This window comes from Asparagus officinalis, chromosome 2 (genome assembly GCF_001876935.1).
Source record: "Asparagus officinalis chromosome 2, Aspof.V1, whole genome shotgun sequence".
Taxonomy (NCBI): domain Eukaryota; kingdom Viridiplantae; phylum Streptophyta; class Magnoliopsida; order Asparagales; family Asparagaceae; genus Asparagus; species Asparagus officinalis.
Genome location: NC_033795.1, coordinates 80,422,783 through 80,443,656, shown reverse-complemented (window position 1 = coordinate 80,443,656; position 20,874 = coordinate 80,422,783). Strand labels below are relative to the sequence as shown.

Here is a 20,874-nt window from a genome sequence, read left to right as displayed (position 1 = left end):
TGTTATGCCTAGAGCTGGTACATTTTACCCATAATTTTATTTTATGTTTTGATTCATCATTCTATTATGCTCATTGTAACTCCTTCGTTTGTAGAATCAACTCTTAAAGAACCTCTTAGCTTGGACCCGCCGTCTTCTGAAGCTTTAATTGAAAAAGCCTTTGATGTAGCGGGTGCATCAACAGCTACCATTCCTGAATCAACCTTGGTTGTTCCGAAAATCAGGTTACCACCCTCGGGTGAACTAAGTCATGCTGAAGGTTCTTCCATCGAACTTGGTATGTCTTAGTTTGTTGTTTTGTATGTATATATATGTCCTGTACTGACCTATTTGCCTTCATCGCAGTTCCTTCATTTTCATTATCAGATCGCATCCGAGCTTTGTTAGCAGACGAGGATCCGGATAAAGCCGGCATTTGCTCTGATCTCGACGGCTTCATCTCCTTTTTGAATTCTATGGTTGATCGTATTCTCTCCAAAGGATCGCGATTTGAGAGTTTTAAGAAACCTCTTGACCGCTATATATCAGGGATCCGTGATGAAGGATATAATGATTTAGCCGATTCGATCAACGCCTACATGGTTGACTTGAAGCAACATGTTGACCTTCTGAGGGGTCTTCGCACTGAAAGCGTACCTTCCTACATTGCTTCTCGCATGGACTCCAAGCTACAAGCATTGCGTGATTCCCAAACATCAGCTAATCTCGAGCTCCAACAGCTAAGAGAACACAAGCCCAGGTTAACCTACGTCGGGATTTAGAATCGAGTCGAGCAGAAATAGCTCGCTTAGAGGAGGAACTTGCAATGGCCAAGGATGCTCATGATGTCTTGGAGTCCGAGTTGAAGCGGGAAATTCACACTGAAGGTAACTTATTACAGCAATTGAACCTTCAAGATCAAATGATTGCTGAAAAGGAACAAGAGGTCGCCGCGCTTCACAACGTTGACGAAGAAGCCTTTAAAATCAAATTGGCAGCTGAGCTTGAACAGGCTCGTGCGTTAGAGCTGTCAAAACTTGAAAATCAGATTAGTCAGTATAAACTTTTGTAATTGGAGGACATATATTTTTGTAGCTTTGTTTGAAAATTCTTGGTTAATACAGTGAACTTTCTTGTTTATTGAGATTTTATTATGATTACTCATTCTTGTTTAGAGTAAATAATCATAATATTTATAGGATTTTTGGCAAATCCTCAGCCATCAACGGATTTGATATGCCTTTACCGATTACCGTTTGAATCGGGCTAGTATGTGAATTATCTAAGTCCGTTTCACATATAACGTTGCGCTAAAAGAATTAAACTCTTTTAGACTTTAAACTATCTTTTAGACTTTGAACTATCATATTGAATATGTAGGCTACATGTGTTAGATGTAGGCTTATCTCTATTAAGGGATAGAGATAACTTCCCCCATGTGTGAACGACATGGATTTTGGAATGAGAATAGGTTATATTTCCTATACAGGAAAATGAACCCAGAATTGGAGAGAAAAAGAATTGCATATTCCGTTTCTCAATCTCTTGTTTGTTGGTAGAGATAAACCCGGAATCGGAGAAGAAGAATTTTATATTCTATCTCCTGGTCTCTTGTTTGTTGGTAGAGATAAACCCAGAATTGGAGAGGAAGAATTTTATATTCTATCTCCTGGTCTCTTGTTTGTTGGTAGAGATAAACCCGGAATCGGAGAGGAAGAATTTTATATTCTATCTCCTGGTCTCTTGTTTGTTGGTAGAGATAAACCCAGAATCGGAGAGGAAGAATTTTATATTCTATCTCCTGGTCTCTTGTTTGTTGGTAGAGATAAACCCAGAATCGGAGAGGAAGAATTTTATATTCTATCTCCTGGTCTCTTGTTTGTTGGTAGAGATAAACCCAGAATCGGAGAGGAAGAATTTTATATTCTATCTCCTGGTCTCTTGTTTGTTGGTAGAGATAAACCCAGAATCGGAGAGGAAGAATTTTATATTCTATCTCCTGGTCTCTTGTTTGTTGGTAGAGATAAACCCAGAATCGGAGAGGAAGAATTTTATATTCTATCTCCTGGTCTCTTGTTTGTTGGTAGAGATAAACCCAGAATCGGAGAGGAAGAATTTTATATTCTATCTCCTGGTGAAAAGGAAACTTAAAGTGGAATCTCCACTTAGAGAATCTAGATTGGTTTGAATAATCCTAACTGTCATAAGGTTTGATTACTCAATTCAAAAGTGGACCTTTCGTTCGTAAAATGAATCGAAAGGAGATTTTGGTTGTGGTCCTAACTGTAGTAAGGTTTGACCAAGTGGGGGTTTTGAGACGATCCTAACTTGTAGGAAGGTTGGATCATTTGATTTGTGGACCTCTCGTTCATTGAAAGAATCGAGAGGGGATTTTGGCTTTGGTCCTAACTGTTCAAAGGTTTGACCAAATGGGTTGTGGACCGTTCAAAGGTTTGACCAAATGGATTGTGGGAATTTAAATAACTTTGATTCATGACGGATTTTGGTGTACCCTTTGTCGATCGATTTGATCGGTGAGGGGTTTTGTGAGGAAAGATTAATTGTGATTAAATCTCATCTCAACAAAAGTAATATGAGGATCTTAATTATTTTTATAACAATTAAGAATAGATTATTCACATGATCAGTTTTCATTTAGAATAATCAACTGATATCGGGTTATCCTGAAATATCCTATATAGGATTCTCTAGGAACTTCCCGTTTTACATAAGTTATCCTGAACGTATTACGGATAATACTTTTTCAGGAACTTTCCATTGATTGGCATCATCAATTTGTTGCCATCCTGAGTAACCAGGCGATAGGCACCGTTCGAGTAGACTGTTTCTACTACAAACGGTCCTTCCCATTTAGGTTCAAATTTGCCTTTCTTCTTAGAAGTGAGAATCATAGGTCTTCGAACGGCGAGAACTAGATCTCCTTCTTTAAAGCTTCGTCGTCGGACTTTTTTATCAAAAGCCCGAGAAATTCTAGCTTGATAAAACTCGATCTGTTGTCTAACTCCTCGAGACGTTTCTGATGATGTTCTTCCGTCGTCATTCACGTTACGAGAGCGATACGGAGAGAAGGAATCTGTATTTCCAATGGAAGAACGGCTTCACACCCATACGTTAAAGCATACGGGGTGGCTCCGGTAGGCGTGCGGACGGTCGTACGATAAGCCCAGAGCGCTTCGCCGAGTTTGTCGCCCCAATCTCGTTTATTGGTTTTCACCAATTTTGCCAGAATTTTGATGATAGTCTTGTTAAAAGCTTCGGCCAATGAATTTACCGCAGAATTTGATAAATGCGTTGCTCACGAACTGAGGACCGTTGTCGTGCACTATTCGCCTTGGCACACCGTACCGATATATGATATGGTGTTTAATAAACTTGATGACATCAGCTGCCTTTACTTCTCTAAGTGGAACTGCTTCTGCCCATTTTGAGAAGTAATCGGTGATTGCTAGAATAAAACGGTCTCCTTTAACCGAAGGTGGAAAAATAGGACCTACTATATCCATTCCCCAAGTTTCAAACGGCCACGATGTCACCGAAGGATGTAGATATTCAGGGGGTATGTGCATATAGTTTGCATGTAATTGACACGCTTCACATTGTCGTGCGTAGTCGGCTGCGTCTTTTACCATAGTTGGCCAGTAATACCCGATTCTCCTAAGTCGATCACAGAGCTTAGGCCCAGGCTGATGTGCACCGCATATCCCATCATGCGCCTCTTTGAGCGCTTGTTCCGCTTCTTTGTTGGATAGACAACGGAGTAAAAGACCATCATACGATCGCCGATACAACATTTGCGCTGTGGCATTGTAATAAAATCTCGGCGCTCTTCGCCGAATCGATTCCCTTTCTCTTACATCTTCAGGTAATATACCATGTAAGACATAGTCGATAATAGGAAAACGCCAATCTCGAACTTCAGGTTCAACTCCTATTGAGTAAACCTCTTTGGCATTCGAATCGTAGATTGGGACAATAAGCTGGTGAGTCCTCACTGTAATCAATTGCTCTGTTTTGGGAGGTTGAGCCAAGGATACTGACAATGCTGCCAACGCATCTGCGTATGCGTTTTGGAGACGTGGAACGTACTCGATGAAAAATTCTTCAAACGAACTTGCCATCTCAATGGCCACCTGGTGGTATGGAATCAGGTCTCGATTTCTGACTTCATACTCTCCTCGTATTTGATTAACTACCAGTTGAGAATCTCCAAAAGCCTCAAGGTATTCGACCCCCAGCTCTTTGGCGAAATTAAGTCCGATTATTAACGCATTGTATTCAGCCACGTTATTAGAGCATGGTTCGGTCAATGAATATGCTCTAGGCAAGAGAATAGGTGGATTCGCTAGATATTTCTTGATATCTTCGAATGCCTTCTGACATGCTTCATCCCAAATGAACGACACGCCTTTCTTTGCGAGTTTGGAAAACGGTTGACATTTTCCGGACAAGTTCGATATAAACCGACGGATATATGCTAATCGACCTTGCAATCCTCTGAGTTCTTTAAGATTTCTTGGAGGCTGCAGTTCGTTTATCGCCTTCACCTTATCAGGATCAATATGAATACCTTTTGTGGTGACGACGAATCCAAGAAATTTGCCGCTCGACATTCCCAGGAAGGATTTAGTCGGGTTCATTTTCAGCTGATGAGTTCTCATAAGCTCGAACATTGTCTTTAGATCGTTAATGTGGTCATTTTTATCACGACTCTTAACGACTAGGTCATCAACGTAGCATTCGACTGTCTTCCTAAGGTGTTCTTGAAAGATCTTCGTCATCGCCCGTTGATACGTAGCACCGGCGTTCTTCAAACCGAAAGGCATAACGGTATAACAAAAGACGCCAAGAGGTGTTCTGAAAGCTGTATGCTTTTCATCATCCGGATGCATCTTGATTTGATTATACCCAGAAAATCCATCCATGAACGACATTCTTTCAAACCCGCATGTGTTGTCGATAATGACGTCCGTAATCGGTAGGGGAAAATCATCCTTGGGGCATGCTGTATTCAGATCTCTGAAGTCAATACAGATTCTGATTTTTCCGTTCTTTTTGAGGACTGGAACGATATTGGCCAACCATTCAGGATGTTGTTCCTCTCTGACAAAACCCGAGTCAATTAGCTTCTTAACTTCAGCTTCTATTGCCTCCATAATTTGCGGACGAAACCGTCTTTGTTGTTGCTTGACAGGTTTAGCATCCGATTTTATGTTAAGGGTATGCATTGCTACATTTGGGTCGAGTCCTGGCATATCTTCGTAGTTCCATGCGAAAACGTCGATATACTCTTTAACGAGGGCAATTAATTCCTCTTTTTCGTCTGGCGGGAGATCACCGCTGATAAATATAGGCTTCGGATTATTTTCGTCACCCATATTAACTTGAACCACTTTATCCTCGGTAGGAGGTTCTCTTTGCTCAAATCGATCACCGTATTGGATATTCATGTAATGCATCCATGGATCTTCCCAAACAGGTAACTGATCGTCTTCTTCTGTTGTGGAAGGGTCAACCGTCGCCATGTTCGACATTAGGGATTTGAATCTTTCACCAATGCTCACGTCAGAATCCCAATTTGAAGTGTCGGATGAATGTCCGCTCCTATCTATTAATTGGTTAATGATTTGTTGGCCATAATCGTCTTCGGATGAATCATAACCCAGACCTCTATTACGACTGTAGTAATTATCTGGTTTTCCTTTTGGTACATAGGTAGAACGGGGTGGAACCCTAATACCTTGACCAAAATAAAGGCCTTCACCAAGTGAAAGGTCATAGCCTCGACTCATCATATAATCATTCGCTTGAGAACTATACCGAGAGAAGTGTCGCCCGGGTTTTTCTTCATCCGAATTACTATCTAAGAAATGATCTGGAGTGGGGGATGATTCCCCTTTTCCAAAGATTATCTCTTTTTCACCCCCTGCCTTTGCGGGTAGGATCATAGTTGTTCCAGATGAGCTTTGGAGGTGTTTCGTCGCCGTACAAGACGAACGAAGTGGCATATGTAGACTAGAGTCGTCGTACAATTTCTGCATTACATCATCAAGACAATGCGAGTACTCTAAATCATGATTTATTATTTCATCGGCAAGCTGCCAGTTACAACTTTCGTCCGACGATTCATCACCGTCAAGATCGATTACAAGAGGTTCAATGTCATTTAGTACAAGACCTTCACTATAATCGAGCCCGGCTTCGGTATCAGCTTCTTCTCCGCTGTCCGTGCCATGGGCCGATGGTTCAGTTTCGGACTCAGCACCATAAAGAAGGGAGTCAGTAAAGTAATTTTCTAACCCCTTGAATGGTTGCTTATCCGCGACCACCGTCTTGACCTCCTCATTAGTGTCGACATATTTCAAACACTGATGGAGGGTGGAGGGAACTATAAGATTACCGTGGATCCATGGGCGACCCAACAGTAAGTTATAGGAAGTCTCCGCATCGATCACATAGCAGGTGACTTCAGACTTCAGATCTCCGAGTTGACACTTCACCCGGATTTTTCCCAACGGTCGTGACCCGCTTGTGTTGAAACCATAGATAACCGTTCCAGTGGAGGCTAACTTGCTGGCGGGAATTCCGAGGTGGTACATCAAACGAAGTGGCATGATACTAACAGCGGAACCCGGATCGACTTGGATCCGGTTAACCATGCTCGAACCGATATATCCAGTAAAATATAACGGTCTATCATGCTTTGAATTCCTGACTTGCATGTCTTCTTTTGTGAAAGCAATGCAAGGAAATTTGGTGGCTGCCAGATTGCAATGCTGCACTGACGATTCTGGCTCTTCAGGAGCTGGCTTGACCTGAGTTAAGAATACTTCAGAATCAGCCAAAGCTTCTTGTAAAGCTTCTCTGGTTTCTTTTGAGAGGCGCAGCAACTCGTACAATGTGATTCTTGCTGGGATATTAGCCAGCTGAGCCATAACGTCGAAACGATATGGTGCGTTCGAGCTTTCCGGTTTGTCTCGTCCAATCGGTCGACTAAAACGAGACTGCTTCGGAATTTGAACCTCTCTGTGTTGAGGTTCTTTTTCTTTTTGCTTAACAACTTTCTGAGGTTTTTCAGCTGCTACTGGTGGAGTTATGGCTACCCCCAGCTCCGTAAGAGTTTTGGCATTTGGATCTGAGGTTTCCGGATACCTATAATGGTACTCGTTTCCACTTCTTGTAGCAAAAACTTCCTGTTCTCCATCAGAAAGTGATAAAGCTGCTATATCCTCATCGTTCTTCTCGGGAATCGCCGAGGCTCCATAGCAGGACTTCTCCTTTCCCTTGCCTTTTGACTTCTTCTTTGATGTGGGTGTCGTCCACTGTTCATCTTCAAGCAAATCCGGATGAACCCAAAGGATTTCGCCGTTGGGGGCTGTGTGAGATACGAGCCCCTTCTGGCGCTGTCCATGAGGGTCATCGTTGATGGTTTGCATCTTGACCTTTGATACTGGCTCGGCTTGAAACCAGGACAAAGGAACCGATCCGAAGCTAATAGAGACCGCGTTTGCGCCTACCTTCTTCTCCTTTGGCTTCGGTGTCACAATACCAACATCAATCAATGTTTGAATTTTATCCTTTAAAACATAACATGTCTTAGTAGGATGGTGGACCCTTCTGTGATATGCACAATACTTTGGGTCATTGATCTTCGTTGCTTCTTCTTGGTTTGTGACCGGTGGAAGCTTGATCTTGTTGTTCTCTAACAAGTATTTGAAGATGACCGGAACTTCATCATCTTTGAAAGAGTATTCCTTTGGGAATCTGGGCTCAGAATTCTTAAACTGCTTCGAAGGCTGTTGATTCTGGTTTGGCGCCAACTGGAAGGATGATTGTTGCGGTTGTTGCGGTGGCTGTTGTGACGTCTGATGTGCGTCCACAGCGGCTACAGACCCTCTTCCTCTGCCTCGAGGGTTAAAGTTCTGCTTTTGATTTTGATTCTGATTATTAGCTGGTGGCAAACCTCGCTCCAAATTCTTTCTCTTGAGGAAGCGTTCAGCTTGTTCACCTCTTACTTTCATCTCTTTCCAAGTTTTAGAGGGAACAACCCCCACCACTTCTAATACATCCAAGGACAGATTATTATGACATGTTTGCAGAATAAATTCCTCAGTGAGTGGATCTCTGCAGTTCACCGCTTTGTCCCGGAATCGTTTGACAAAGACATCAACCGATTCCCCATCCTTCTGCTTCTCATCCAACAACGTGCCGATCGAGACTTCCGTGTCGTCGTCGAAGAAATTGGTGAGGAATAACTCTTCCATGTCTGCCCAGCTAGTGATACTCCCAGGCTTAAGGCGTCGGTACCAATCGAAGGCAGGCCCGCGAAGGGTTCCTACGAATGACCGGACCATCAGGGCTTCGTTCCCAGATATTGCGCCGAGATGCGACTTGAAATAGATCAAGTGCTGAGTTGGTGAACCCCTGCCATCAAAAGGAGTAAAGTTAATCAAATTAAATTTCTGGGGATAAGGAATCAGGTCCCACTCCCTCGGGTACGGGTATGGGATGCCCGTTTTCTTCACTTCTTGAGCCGTCATCAAAGCGTTGACTTTGCTCTCAAGATCGTGCATCTTCTTGTCCTCTTCCTCGCTTTTCTTCAAATAGATTTGTGGAGGTTGAGTGGCTGACTTGGTCGGATCGCTTCCGGAGTTGTCTTTATCTGGAGGAGGATCTTCAAATATCGTCTCATCCTCTTCATTACGCCGACTGGATTCTGCTCTTTGGCTTGATTCCGGTTGGTGTTGCTGAACCTGCAAATCCCGCATCTGCTGCATGGTCAACTCTATTTCGGTTTTGAATTCAGCTCTAATTTCTTCGCGTTGTTTAGCCAACGCTTCCTGCAGCATGTGAGCCAATTGATCTGGCGTAATTGCAAATGATTCTCTGGCTTGTCCAACACTGGATGTGGTGTCGTCAGAAGCGACAGCAGAACAAGTGTCTGATAATTCTTCGTCCGAAGATAACCCCTCGTGCATTCTCTTGTAATCTCGTCGTAGGTTGGCTCTTCTTTGTAATCGCGCCATCCTTTGAGAAAGACCCTGCTCAACTCTCCCTCCCGGAGAGAAATCAGGGTCGGGGTTAACTAACTGTTTCTTTCCTTTGTTGGTCATGTTGATAGTGACCTCAGGGAATTCATCTCGTTGGATTACAGATTTTTTCTTGTTGAAACGTCTCATTTTGGGTCTTGACGCTTCATTGGACAATCTTTGAAATACGGAGACTCTTGTTGAATTATTCTTAGAGCATCCGCATTCTGTCAGCACTGCTTTGATGAGTCTCTCGCAAGCGCAATGGGACTCATTCTCTCGGACAATCCTCTTTCTTGAGTTATTCTTCTGATAGTACAGCTCGTCATTATTGTGATTCGAGCAACCTATCCTTTGCCTCTGAACTTTGTTAACATACATAGGACGACTGGTCGTCGCCTCTGAGCGATCCAAAGTTGAATTTTTGAATCCACCCCCTTGCGGGAGTGGAGTTTTCATAGGTCCTAAACGAGAGTGAACTAGTATTCTCTCGTTCTGGACTTGTGAGGTTCTGACAGGTGGGTGTTTACGACCCCTCTGCATATGAAACCACTATGGGTTTATTTGCAGCATCTGATGGTTGTTTAACTGGGGCTTTGCCTCGATCGTCAACCGAAGGACCGAGGCGATCTGCCATTGTCACTTTAAACTTAGACAAATCTGGGCTAACCCAGGGTTTCACCGACGACGCAGTAGATGGGCCCGGAACAGATGCTTGCGGCGTCTTTGGCATCCAGACTTTACGATTCTTCGGTGACTTTTCAGACACCGTTTCTTTCTTGGTTCCTTGCGCTTGTTGACGAAGAGCGCGAGTTTGGGCAGCCTTCGCCTTACGCCTTTGTATCCGTTCCTTGAGGGTTGAACGGGCCCTTTTGACGAGAGTCCACTCCTCCGTCGTAAGTTTTGCAGAAATACAATTATTTTGCCGTTGGGGCAATTGAACCGCTTTCTGTTTCCTCGACTCTAGGTCCGCATAGTAATGGACCCCGTCGGTTTGTTGCATGGCCTTAGCCAATTGTCGAGCACGGCGCTGACGCTGTCTCTGACGAGCTCTTTTCGTCAGCACCGGTGAGCTATTGATCAACGACTCCGTAACTGGTGTAGAGTCGTTTTGAGCAGGGACGTTGCAAGGAGATTCCTTAACAACGATCGAGCCAGAATCTTTGTCTGTGGCCTCCGTTAGAATTGCAGACTTGAAAGTTTTCGAAATCTTCCTATATTTGCGAGACGAGGAAGATTTCGCGGATGAGGATGATAAATACTCCTCAAACTTCGCCTGATCGAATTCGTATTCGATCTCTTCATTGATGATGATCTTGATCGGTTGCGACACCGCGGTCTCGGCAGCGAGACCGCTGGCTCCCACTGTGGTCGCCAGCTTGTTTGATTCAAAAGTCGCTGCTGTGGAATTCATTATAACTTTGTTCGATTACAACAAATTCGAAAGAATAATCTTTTTATAAGACTTTTTCTACACAACAAAACAAAAATTACAACTCTTGAGAAACAAACACGAAAATCGTCTATCAATTCTCGTTTTCGTGGGACTTTGCCTGTGCCGGGAACGCTTTGGTTCGTGGACCGCCGATTCACAGATCGTGAAGAGGGGGCTTATGATTCTAACTTCGTTATCGAAGTAGAAATTGAAACGATATCTTATCGAAGTAAGATAGTCGTTCTTCTTAAAATCAAGTCGAAGCTTAATTTCAAGGCGTTGCAAGAAAAGAACTCAAATCTCTGCTCTCTCTGCTCTGGAATGCTCTAACAAATGCTCGATCCTCGTCAGAAGTGACCCTAGGGGGGTATTTATAGCCTCAAGGGTCAGTAACTGCAAAAACTTAACAATCGAAGAAGTCAGTACGGCGAGACAGTGTTTACTGTCTCGCTGGGCGAGACAGCGTTTGCTGTCTCGACCCGCGAGACAGTAAATTTGCTGTCTCGCTCAGCGAGACAGTAAATGCTGTCTCGGAAAATGGCAGTTTCTCACTGTAACTGTTCTCTCACGTTTCAAACTCCGTTATTTTGGCAGTTATCCACGTGATTTTCGCCCATGATGTTTCCCACGTCCCTTGGCAGTTAATGGACACGTGTAGGGCAGTTACAAATGTAGTTTTGACTATTTCAACACTGTCTCGCTGGCGAGACAGCAAAGACTATACTGTCTCGCTGGCGAGACAGCAAATACTGTCTCGCTGGCGAGACAGCAAAGCCTGTCTCGCTGGCGAGACAGCAAAGCCTGTCTCGCTGGCGAGACAGCAAAGCCTGTCTCGCTGGCGAGACAGCAAAGCCTGTCTCGCTGGCGAGACAGTTCATACCTGCTTTGATTTTCTTAAAGCAGTATGAGGTCCCTTTGAGTGATTTTCTCTATGTCTGGGATATCTATTAGCATTTTTTGACGCCTACAGCTACGAGAAATCAAATCAAACGAACATCAAGAGAAGGTCAAACGAATCAAATCAATACCACAAATACAAACAACCAATTTTAACGTGGTTCGACAAGTTACCTACGTCCACGGGGCAAGAAGGGGGTAGGGTTTTTCACTAATAGAGAAGAAGAGTACAAACTGAGTTTACAAATCACTTAAACTTACCAATTAATCTCACCAACAAATCTCTAATTCTCTCCAAACAAAACCCTAACCAATAGCTCAGAAAATACCTCTTTTCTGTGCTCCAAATATCCCTAATTTTCTCCTCAATTCTCTCTTCCAATTATTCCATATATATACAGAAATCCTAAAATCATAAATATACTAGGAATTCTAAAACAAAAAACAAAACAGATTAGGAATCCTAATAACCTGTTACCAAAACAGATTTGGAATCATGTTACCAAAACAGATTAGGAATTCTATAATAACCTGTTACCAAAACAAATTAGGAACCTGCTATCCAATAATTCTCCACCTCGATGAAGTTTTCCTAAAACTGAGCCGACACCAATACCAACCAAACGTCTCACTTGTTGCGTCCAGTACGAAGTGGAACAAATCCATGACAACGGTCTCAATCCACAACAAGTCGAGAACCCAAACGAGAATGCGAACAAACTCCAAATGTCGGTATCAACTCACCAAACCGACTGCATCATAAATGACTATCTACGTATCCTCTTGTCCAAGGAATCAAGCCTTTACGTAGTTCACCCAAACAGCCTCTAAAGATCCTCAATCAAATAGAAAAGTTTGCAACTCTTCACCAATACCACCAACGGATCTGTAACTGATAGCGCTCTTAATGGTCCCAAACTGAAACAAATCAAACACCTCCACCTGAGGTGAACCAATGGCCGTATCCAAAATATGTCCACCAGCTGCACTCGAATCTAAAACCAACTCATCATCTACATCCAAATCCAAATGATCTCCAAACTGTGTCACCTCAGCTAGAATCTCAAACGATGCAGTATGATCTGGAGTATGTGGAGTAATCTCCACCCAATGTGAAGTAGCATCACCCTCCATCAGTTGCGATATCCTAATGATCTGATCAATACTCTCCACCTGTCGAGAGCCAAATATGACATACCTGCTCAGAACAAAATCAGAAGCTCCTAACTGATAATCAAACGAACCTCTGAATCCCAAACGTGCAATCGGATCAAATCTCACATCCTCGATGTGACCAAATACTGGGCAACTAAATATCTAACGCAATCTAAAATCTGAAGTAACTCCACCAGATCCAAAATCTCCACAAGCAGCAGTCGACAACCTATGACCAAGATGACCCAAATATGTTGAAGCTTCAAAACCAAAACCAATGCTCGACAACAAACGCCGATCCCCTCCAGTAAGGAACGACCCATCAAAACGGTTATCTCATATCATTGTCCTAATATCTCCACATTAATGAAGTGTCTCAAACTGTCATTAGCTCGGCACAAATGTAAGAAAGAACCCCTACCAAAGCTAGAACCACGGGTTACCTTTCTGCCAATATACTTCTTCCAATTATTATTGGCTTCTATAACTTCACACCAATGGGGTATGGTTGCAACCCACTAATGCCTAGAACAATCGTCAACTATGAAAACCAAATATCGATTACCTCCCAATGATGCCTCATTGGAAGGCTCCCAAATGCCTGACTGAACACCACTTAAAAGACCCCTCGATCAATGGATAGAAGTGCTAAACTTTACCTCAGTCTTCTTGCTCATACCAATGTGCTCAAAGGACTTTAATCTGTAGGTCAAAGCACTCCTAACAAACCATGCATAGTATAACCAATCAAATAATCCAGCCTCAACAAATGTCACAGTCTAGCCAAATCCAAAGAAGTCGCCAGCTCTCTATCAAACACCATGCTACCAATTAAATAATACAAATTATTCCTCCTGACATCCTTCATCACAATCATGGACCCCAATGTGACCTTTAAACGTGAATCGACCAAGGTCACCCTATAGCCTGCTACCTCTAAAACTCCAAGTGAAATGATGTTCTTCTTCAACAAAGGAACGAACCTCACTCCAACCAACTTCCAAATCACTCTGTCACTCATCCTAATCCGAACGGTATCGATACCACCAATAGGACATTCATGATCATTACCCATGAGCACGACCTCCCCTCTTTCCAACTCCCGAAAGCTGGAGAACCAATCCCTCCTAGGGCAAATATGGTAAGAAGCACCTGAATCCAACATCCACTCTATAGAGTCGATAACACAAACTGAAGGTAGTGCAGATAATGAGTAGCTCGAAGAATCCGAATCTGAATTATTACCACTAGCCTTAACAACATTCACCTCTGAAGCTTGAATAACTTTCCTCTTATTCTTCCCGGCTCGATCAACCAACTTTGGGCATTCGGCTTTTCAATGTTCATCATCTTTGCAAAATGCACACTAATTCCTACGAACTCCAAAATGTGCCCCTCTAGACTGCGACCTCCTACCACGGTTTGGATTCTTTGCTCTTGCGACCAATGCTCCCGCTACCGGCTCAACTGAAGTCTCATCATCCTTTTTTCGAAGCTGATAATTCACAAGTGTAGCGATGACCTCACTATAAGAAAGAGATGACTTTCCATTAATAAGAGTAAGAACGAAGGTCTCATATTCCTCATTAGGCAAGGAACTCAACAACAACAACGCCTTGTCCTCATCTTCAATCATCACATCTACATTCGTCAAATCCGTAATAAGCTTCGTGTAGTGGTTCATGTGATCACCAATGGAGGTCCCATTCTTCAATTAGAAGTGATAAAGCCTCCTCTTCAAATGCAAACGGTTCTCTACACTCTTGGTCAAATACTTGCCCTCTAGGATCTCCTAAATCTTCTTAGCTGAAGTCTCATTGATCACATTATATTTTTAAATCTTAAGTCAAACAAGATCTAATCACATCATATGTTGTTCTATTCATCTTTTTCCAAACCTTCTCCTTAATGTCGTCCGGTTTCCCGTCCAACTCCAAAGTATCTTCCAAATTTTGCGCATTGAGCGCATCCAAGACTTCACATCTCCAAAGACCAAAATTATTTGTACCATTAAACTTCTTCATATCGATCTTCATAGAGTGGATATTTAAACTTTGGACGGTCTTTACGCCGGAAGTACCCTCCACAACACCTTCTTTCCCGACTATCTTTCTCAAAACACCAAAACAAATACGAGACAAATGAAGAATAGATCCAAAACTAAAAAGGATAGAGTCTTTACCAAAAAAGATCTTACCTTTATCACCAAATGAAGCCCTAGGCGAGCCTCCAAAACGACCTACTCCTCCAAATAGCCCAAGCGTAGCCCGAGTTCTGATACCACTTGTTGAGCGCTGCAGAAGCCAAACAACCAAACCAACGTGCTACGAGAAATCAAATCAAATGAACGTCAAGAGAAGGCCAAACAAACCAAATCAAAGCCACAAACACAAACAACCAATTTTAACGTGGTTCGACAAGTTGCCTACGTTCACGGGGCAAGAAGGGGATAGGATTTTTCACTAATAAAGAAGAAGAGTACAAACTGAGATTACAAATCACTCAAACTCACCAATTAATCTCACTAACAAATCTCTAATTCTCTCCAAACAAAACCCTAACCAATAGCTCAGAAAATACCTCTTTTCTGTGCTCCAAATATCCTCAATTTTCTCCTCAATTCTCTCTTCCAATAGTTCCATATATATATAGAAATCCTAAAATCATAAACATACTAGGAATTCTAAAACAAAAAATAAAATAGATTAGGAATCCTAATAATCTGTTACCAAAACAGATTAGGGATCCTAATAACCTCTTACCAAAACAGATTAGGGATCCCAATAACTTGTTACCAAAATAAATTAGGAAACATATTAGGAACCTGCTACCCAACAGTTGCATTATCGGACATGATCTCTTTATTAGCGAAATAAATTGTATTCATATAAGAATTCACAGGTACTGCATTTATGTATGTGAAATTCTAACTTTAACCTGAAAACAATAAACTTATAAAACCTAGTAAAAGCCATCTTCATATATGCACGTATATATATATCAAATGTACTACATTTCCCGAGAGAAGCGAGGCAGAATTATAACTTCTATCTGTGCTTAATTAGCATAACTCGACCAGTGACATTTGGTTTATACATATTTATACTCAATTTTCAGCTTCATCATTTAGAAGAAGATCATCTTTACCTTCTTGCAACAAAAACACACATTTTCCTTGGTTAATAAGCACAACAAAATTGTAACATTAATTAGTTACTTTATTTAGGTAATTAAGGATCTAAAGAAACACATGGCAATTGCATTATATTGTTATTTATATATTTTTTTCTTAAAATGAACATTCGGATATACGAACCGTATCTGCTAGTTAGATCCTTATTAATGTACCCGAAATCGTATCTAGAATCGTATCTGAGTAAAAAGAAAAAATCATGTCCGAAACCGAAACCGTATCCAGTCAGTTTTAGTTTCAGATTATGAAATGATGATTTAAGCATCTTCAAAGTACACAAATTAATATGATGCTAACATGATAAAAATAAAATAAAAAATTACCAAAGAATGAAAGTGATGAAGGTAAAAAACAAGAAAAATGAAAAAAAAGGGTATAGTGATAGTACAAAAAATGGTTTTTTAAATATTTTTAATTTATTGAAAGTTTTAATTTCATGAGAACCTTTAGGTGAAAATTGGATCAGTGGTCCATGTATGGACCGATAGATGCATTACCTCATTATATTGTATTTGATCGAGAGGTAAAATGAATGCATTAGATACTTTCTCAAAATAAAGTATTCTGGTTTTGATGGGAAAACGCACTGAATTAATGCAAATAAATGTGGGTTGAAATGGTAATGCTTCATTTTTTTTGCTAAATCCTTAATTGAATACCATTTCAAGCAAGCCATGGTGCTTAGGAAAAAATGGAAGGACATGGATCTCCTTTATAAATAGGTTTTGGATTCATACACATTATTTGTACCAATGGCTTCTTATAGTTTCCCTGGCTTTGTCTATATATTGCTTCTCTCACTTTTGCTTAGCAAAATAGTAAGTTTTCTATCGTAGAATGGTTTTTGAATCTATATATGACAAAATCTGTTGCGGGTAATGGTATATATGTCACATTTTATCTTTATACATTATGTGTATTTCGTATGCATATTTTTTTTATAAACTTACTAGTGCATTCTTCCATGATAAGTGGATGTACTTTATTGAAGCGCAAATTTACGGATCAATAATGAAAATATTTCGTGCTTAATTCTATCTAAAATAAAGAATTAGAAGACAAAAACTTGACATGTTCCATAATCGGTTTAATGTTTTTAGATCAAAAACATATCTTAACAAGAAACTAACACACGTTAATTAAAGAGAGAAACGTACTACACTGTCCTTATTATGTTTGGATAAATTCTTTGTATGTGTATGGTTTTGCTTTTTCCATAAAAATTTAGTTAGTGAAGATGTATGCATAAATGATAGAGAATGTACACGATTGCTAGTACGCAACTATTTGTCTCATTTAATTGCAGTAAATAACATCCAAAACATACAATTCGAGCTATAAACATACAGACCTTTGGGTGTGCACAATGCATATGAAAACGTTACACAAATATGGTAGTTTTCTTTTTAAGCTTTTGTTATTAACGACCTGAAGAATGGTAATCACATGAGGTCGAAGATAACTTTACTAGAGACCATCATATTTTATTGAATACTGATGATTATTGACAAGGCGTAGCACTTCACATCATTCATTCTCATCGTATTCTATCATGGTCTAAATATATATTGAACTTAGTATTGCATTTAAATACTCTTTGACTTTCTCTTTTTATTTCTTTTTTCATGTGTAGCTCATAATACTCCTTCATGTACCTTTGTTATACAGAATGGGTCTCTCTCAAATCTGGAAAGCAGAAAGGATTTCTCAAATGAAGCTCTACATTTACCAATTGGAGAACAACATATTAGAAAACTTGCTCGTGGGTCACAAAATATTGAAAGATCTGCGAGGGATTCACTACTTTCCGACTTCTCACTAAAGAAAGATCCAGCGCGTATTTTTGATGTATGTCATCTTCCTTATTCTTTTATCTTTTGCGGATTAATCGATGAAACGGCAAGAAGCTATTTGCTATTTCCTTATTCTCCATAATTTTTATTCTTCTTTTGACTTAGTTGATTTGTAATAGATATTCATTCATAGTCATCTCAAGAGAATAAAAAAAAAAGATTCAGGCAAGAGTTTTTGTGAAGGTAGAGAAGTGCAAGTAGTACATACGAAATAAAAACTTAAAAAGTAAACCGTATCTTTATTTTGAAATGAAGTCTGTTGATACATCTTTAAAGTTTGATATTTAGTTAAATTAACAAACATGCACCATTCAGAATATGATATACTTCTGCCCGTGTTCACATCCTCCTTTAATTTTTATATTTATGATAGTTTATGTAACAATTTCAATCTCAAAGGGAAAAACACAATTAATCCACTGTTTTAAATAAGTAAAACCCAGAAAGACTTCCTATAATCATTCTGAACTTGAACTAATTATATCCTTTCCTTTCGACTGCATTTTCTATTCCAAGTATGATTGGTTGTTGATGCGATTAATTTTTATACTTTATATGATAAAAGAAAGGGAGTAAAGTAGGGCAAGATTTTTTAAGGTGCATATCCATTAATATATAGAGTTTTTTTTATTTTTAATTGAGATAAGGAGATGGATTGGGAAGAGTTATTAATTATTTTCTTTTCGGAATGTTCTTGGATGTGATTAGGAACTTGAATCTTAAAAACAATCTAAGAGTAGTTTAAAAAATTTTAAAAAAAATTCTCCAAATGCGTGATATGTTTAACTAATTATCAGTTCCTCGTACGTTCTCATAGAAAGTCTATATTATTATTATTATTATTATTATTTTCTTGTTAAATTCACATATATATATGAATATACTTGATTATTATTGAATTCTTCCGGCGTCTAGTATGCGGTGCTGAGTGAAAGAACAAGCCAGTTTCACGGTGCTCAAGCAACTCTAAATGTTTGGGGCTTGCCTGATGTCGGTGCTAACCAATCAAGCTCGTTTCGAGTTTTGCTTGCCAGCGGGGACGCCGGCCCTCCTAATACCCTCAACGTTATAGGCGCGGGATGGCACGTAAGTGTTTTATTTATTTTTGATTAATTTATGTACTGGTATTGTTGTGGTGGAAAAACACTAGAGGCACACCCTTGGGCACACTCTCGACCACACCCCCCCTCACCTGCTACAGTGCAGGGGGCCCCACATGAGAAAAAAATCCCATGTGGGGCTCTGCCGTTGTGGTGTTTTGATCGATGTGAAACCTTATGTTGGGTATTCTCTTATTACATTCCTATTGACAACACATTTCAATTTCTTAGAAAATGAAAAAGTAGAGCCTTTCAACAAGCTGAAGTAGAGCCTTTCACATCCTGCTACTCCATATAAGATGAATAATCGAACCAAGTTTTATTTAATTTTATCATCTTCTATTTAGCTTTAGCATTATTAGCATCTTCCATGTTATGGATATTTATTTTTATTAACAATGATTCTGAAACTATAAGAAACAAAGTAAGGTGGGTAAATATCAACTTGTTATTGTAGATTTCTCTTCTTTCTAATATGTGAGAATTAATTTCAGGTATTTCCAGAACTATATGGTGACCATGATACACATCTAATGGCATATTGGTCGGTATGTACATAGTTCGATTTATATATCCACCATAATTGTGCAATTAATGCATTATTAGTTTAAATGTTTTCTAATTATGTGTCATTTTTTTTATTAGACCGATGGGTTTCAAAGTACTGGATGCTACAATCTTCTGTGCAAAGGATTTGTACCTTATTATCCATCAAAATACGGCTTAGGGAGTAAAATTAGACCACTGTCCACTTATGATGGAGATCAATATGATATTACTTTAAAAAATTTCAAGGTAATGTCTACCCTAGCTTGTTTTCCTTCTGTGGGCTTTACTAAGCAATAAAAATAACATGTGGGAACTTGATTTTATTTCTTTATTATACCGCGGGACATCTTTATATATGCTGTTAAACTTCAATGTGGCAAATGACTTGGTATTCTTCATTTATACTTAATTTATGGAGAAAAATGACAGAGTAACACGCTCTGCGTGTATATATATGTGCCCTTTGATGGTCAAACATATAATCTCCACACGTAGTTATGTACTTCGATTTGTTTCTACGTACGTACTCTCCAGTACCATATTAATTTGCATAAAAGTTGATAAAGTTCTCAACTTTTGGTGAAGTTAATTAGTTTTAAACTGTGGCATGCACAGTATAAGATCGTTGTTAAATTTTGTAAACTACCCTTTAATTAGCTAGCATGTTTATTATGATAAATAAAATGCATTTTTATTTTTTTTACGCGTTTACGTGACCCACGTTATAAAACTATTGATGCATGGATAATGGTTTAAAATTACGGACATGGGCGGATATATATATATATACAGTTCAGGTCAGGTCACGGCCCTCCTAAAATTTTGGGGAAAAAAAAGATAGGGTGGTTTCTGTAAAACCTCCTCTTAGTTAGAGATGTTTTAGTTATAAAAAATTAGATGATGCTTATTTGAATATTTTCTACATCATAATTTTTTTGTCTTCCTCTTTTGAAATATTTTGGAGATCGACATTGATGTTGCCTATTCTACTCGTTTTGGCCCGTTTGGTCTTACGAATTAGGATAACACGACCGGAGACTGGGTGCTGCACGCCGGGCGCGGGGCGGACAAACGCGTAGGTCACTGGCCGAAGTCTCTTTTCACGAATTTAGCGGAAGCCGCCTCCTTCGTCCAGTTTGTCGTCCAGTTTGGTGCCTTCGTCTCGTATCATCCCGTCGACAGGGCTCCCCCGATGGGGAGCGGCCATTTCCCTGATGACTGCGACAAGAGAGCGGCGTATCTTAAAGACGCTTTCGTGTTTAACCCAGTAGACGAGGCCGACGTTCCGTCGCCGGTGGTCGTCCAGAGCAAACCGGATTGTTATCGCGTCGGTGGAGGATACCGTTCGTATGCTCGGGATTACATCGGTGGCCCCGGTGGTTGCTCCGCTTAGAGAAGCGTAAGCTCGTCGAGCTCTCGGTAACAAGGAAGGCTGTGATTGTTTCTGAATTGTTGTCACTTGTGTTCGACCTTTTGCTTTGTTGAGATTTATACGTATTTCCGGTGGTCGGTAAATTGAGTTTCTTGAAGCCTTAATTAATTAAGGGGGGGCGTTTAGTTGCTTGCAGCTATAGTTGCAGTGTAAGTGTCACTTGCGTGCGACCGAGACATTGCAGCTCTTCTTACTTGTAACTACAGCTCTGATTGTTTGGTTCAAAATTTAAAT

The 20,874-nt window shown here is 40.3% G+C and overlaps 1 protein-coding gene across 1 annotated transcript; it reads left to right on the top strand.

Moving 5' to 3' along the window:
- On the top strand, positions 806 to 20,601 carry LOC109831398. The gene is made up of 6 exons (XM_020398723.1): positions 806 to 866; positions 17,340 to 17,554; positions 18,475 to 18,645; positions 19,154 to 19,207; positions 19,305 to 19,454; positions 20,230 to 20,601. The coding sequence occupies exons 1-6, from the start codon at positions 806 to 808 to the stop codon at positions 20,599 to 20,601; spliced, it is 1,023 nt and encodes a 340-aa protein (XP_020254312.1).

What these genes read in the sequence shown, in the direction of transcription:
- LOC109831398 (XM_020398723.1), top strand. Translation starts at nt 806, where the DNA reads ATGGCCAAGGATGCTCATGATGTCTTGGAGTCCGAGTTGAAGCGGGAA. An exon ending in GCGGGAAATTCACACTGAAG is followed by an intron (nt 867 to 17,339) that starts GTAACTTATTAC and finishes TTTCATGTGTAG; the next exon opens with CTCATAATACTCCTTCATGT. An exon ending in TTACTTTAAAAAATTTCAAG is followed by an intron (nt 19,455 to 20,229) that starts GTAATGTCTACC and finishes CTTACGAATTAG; the next exon opens with GATAACACGACCGGAGACTG.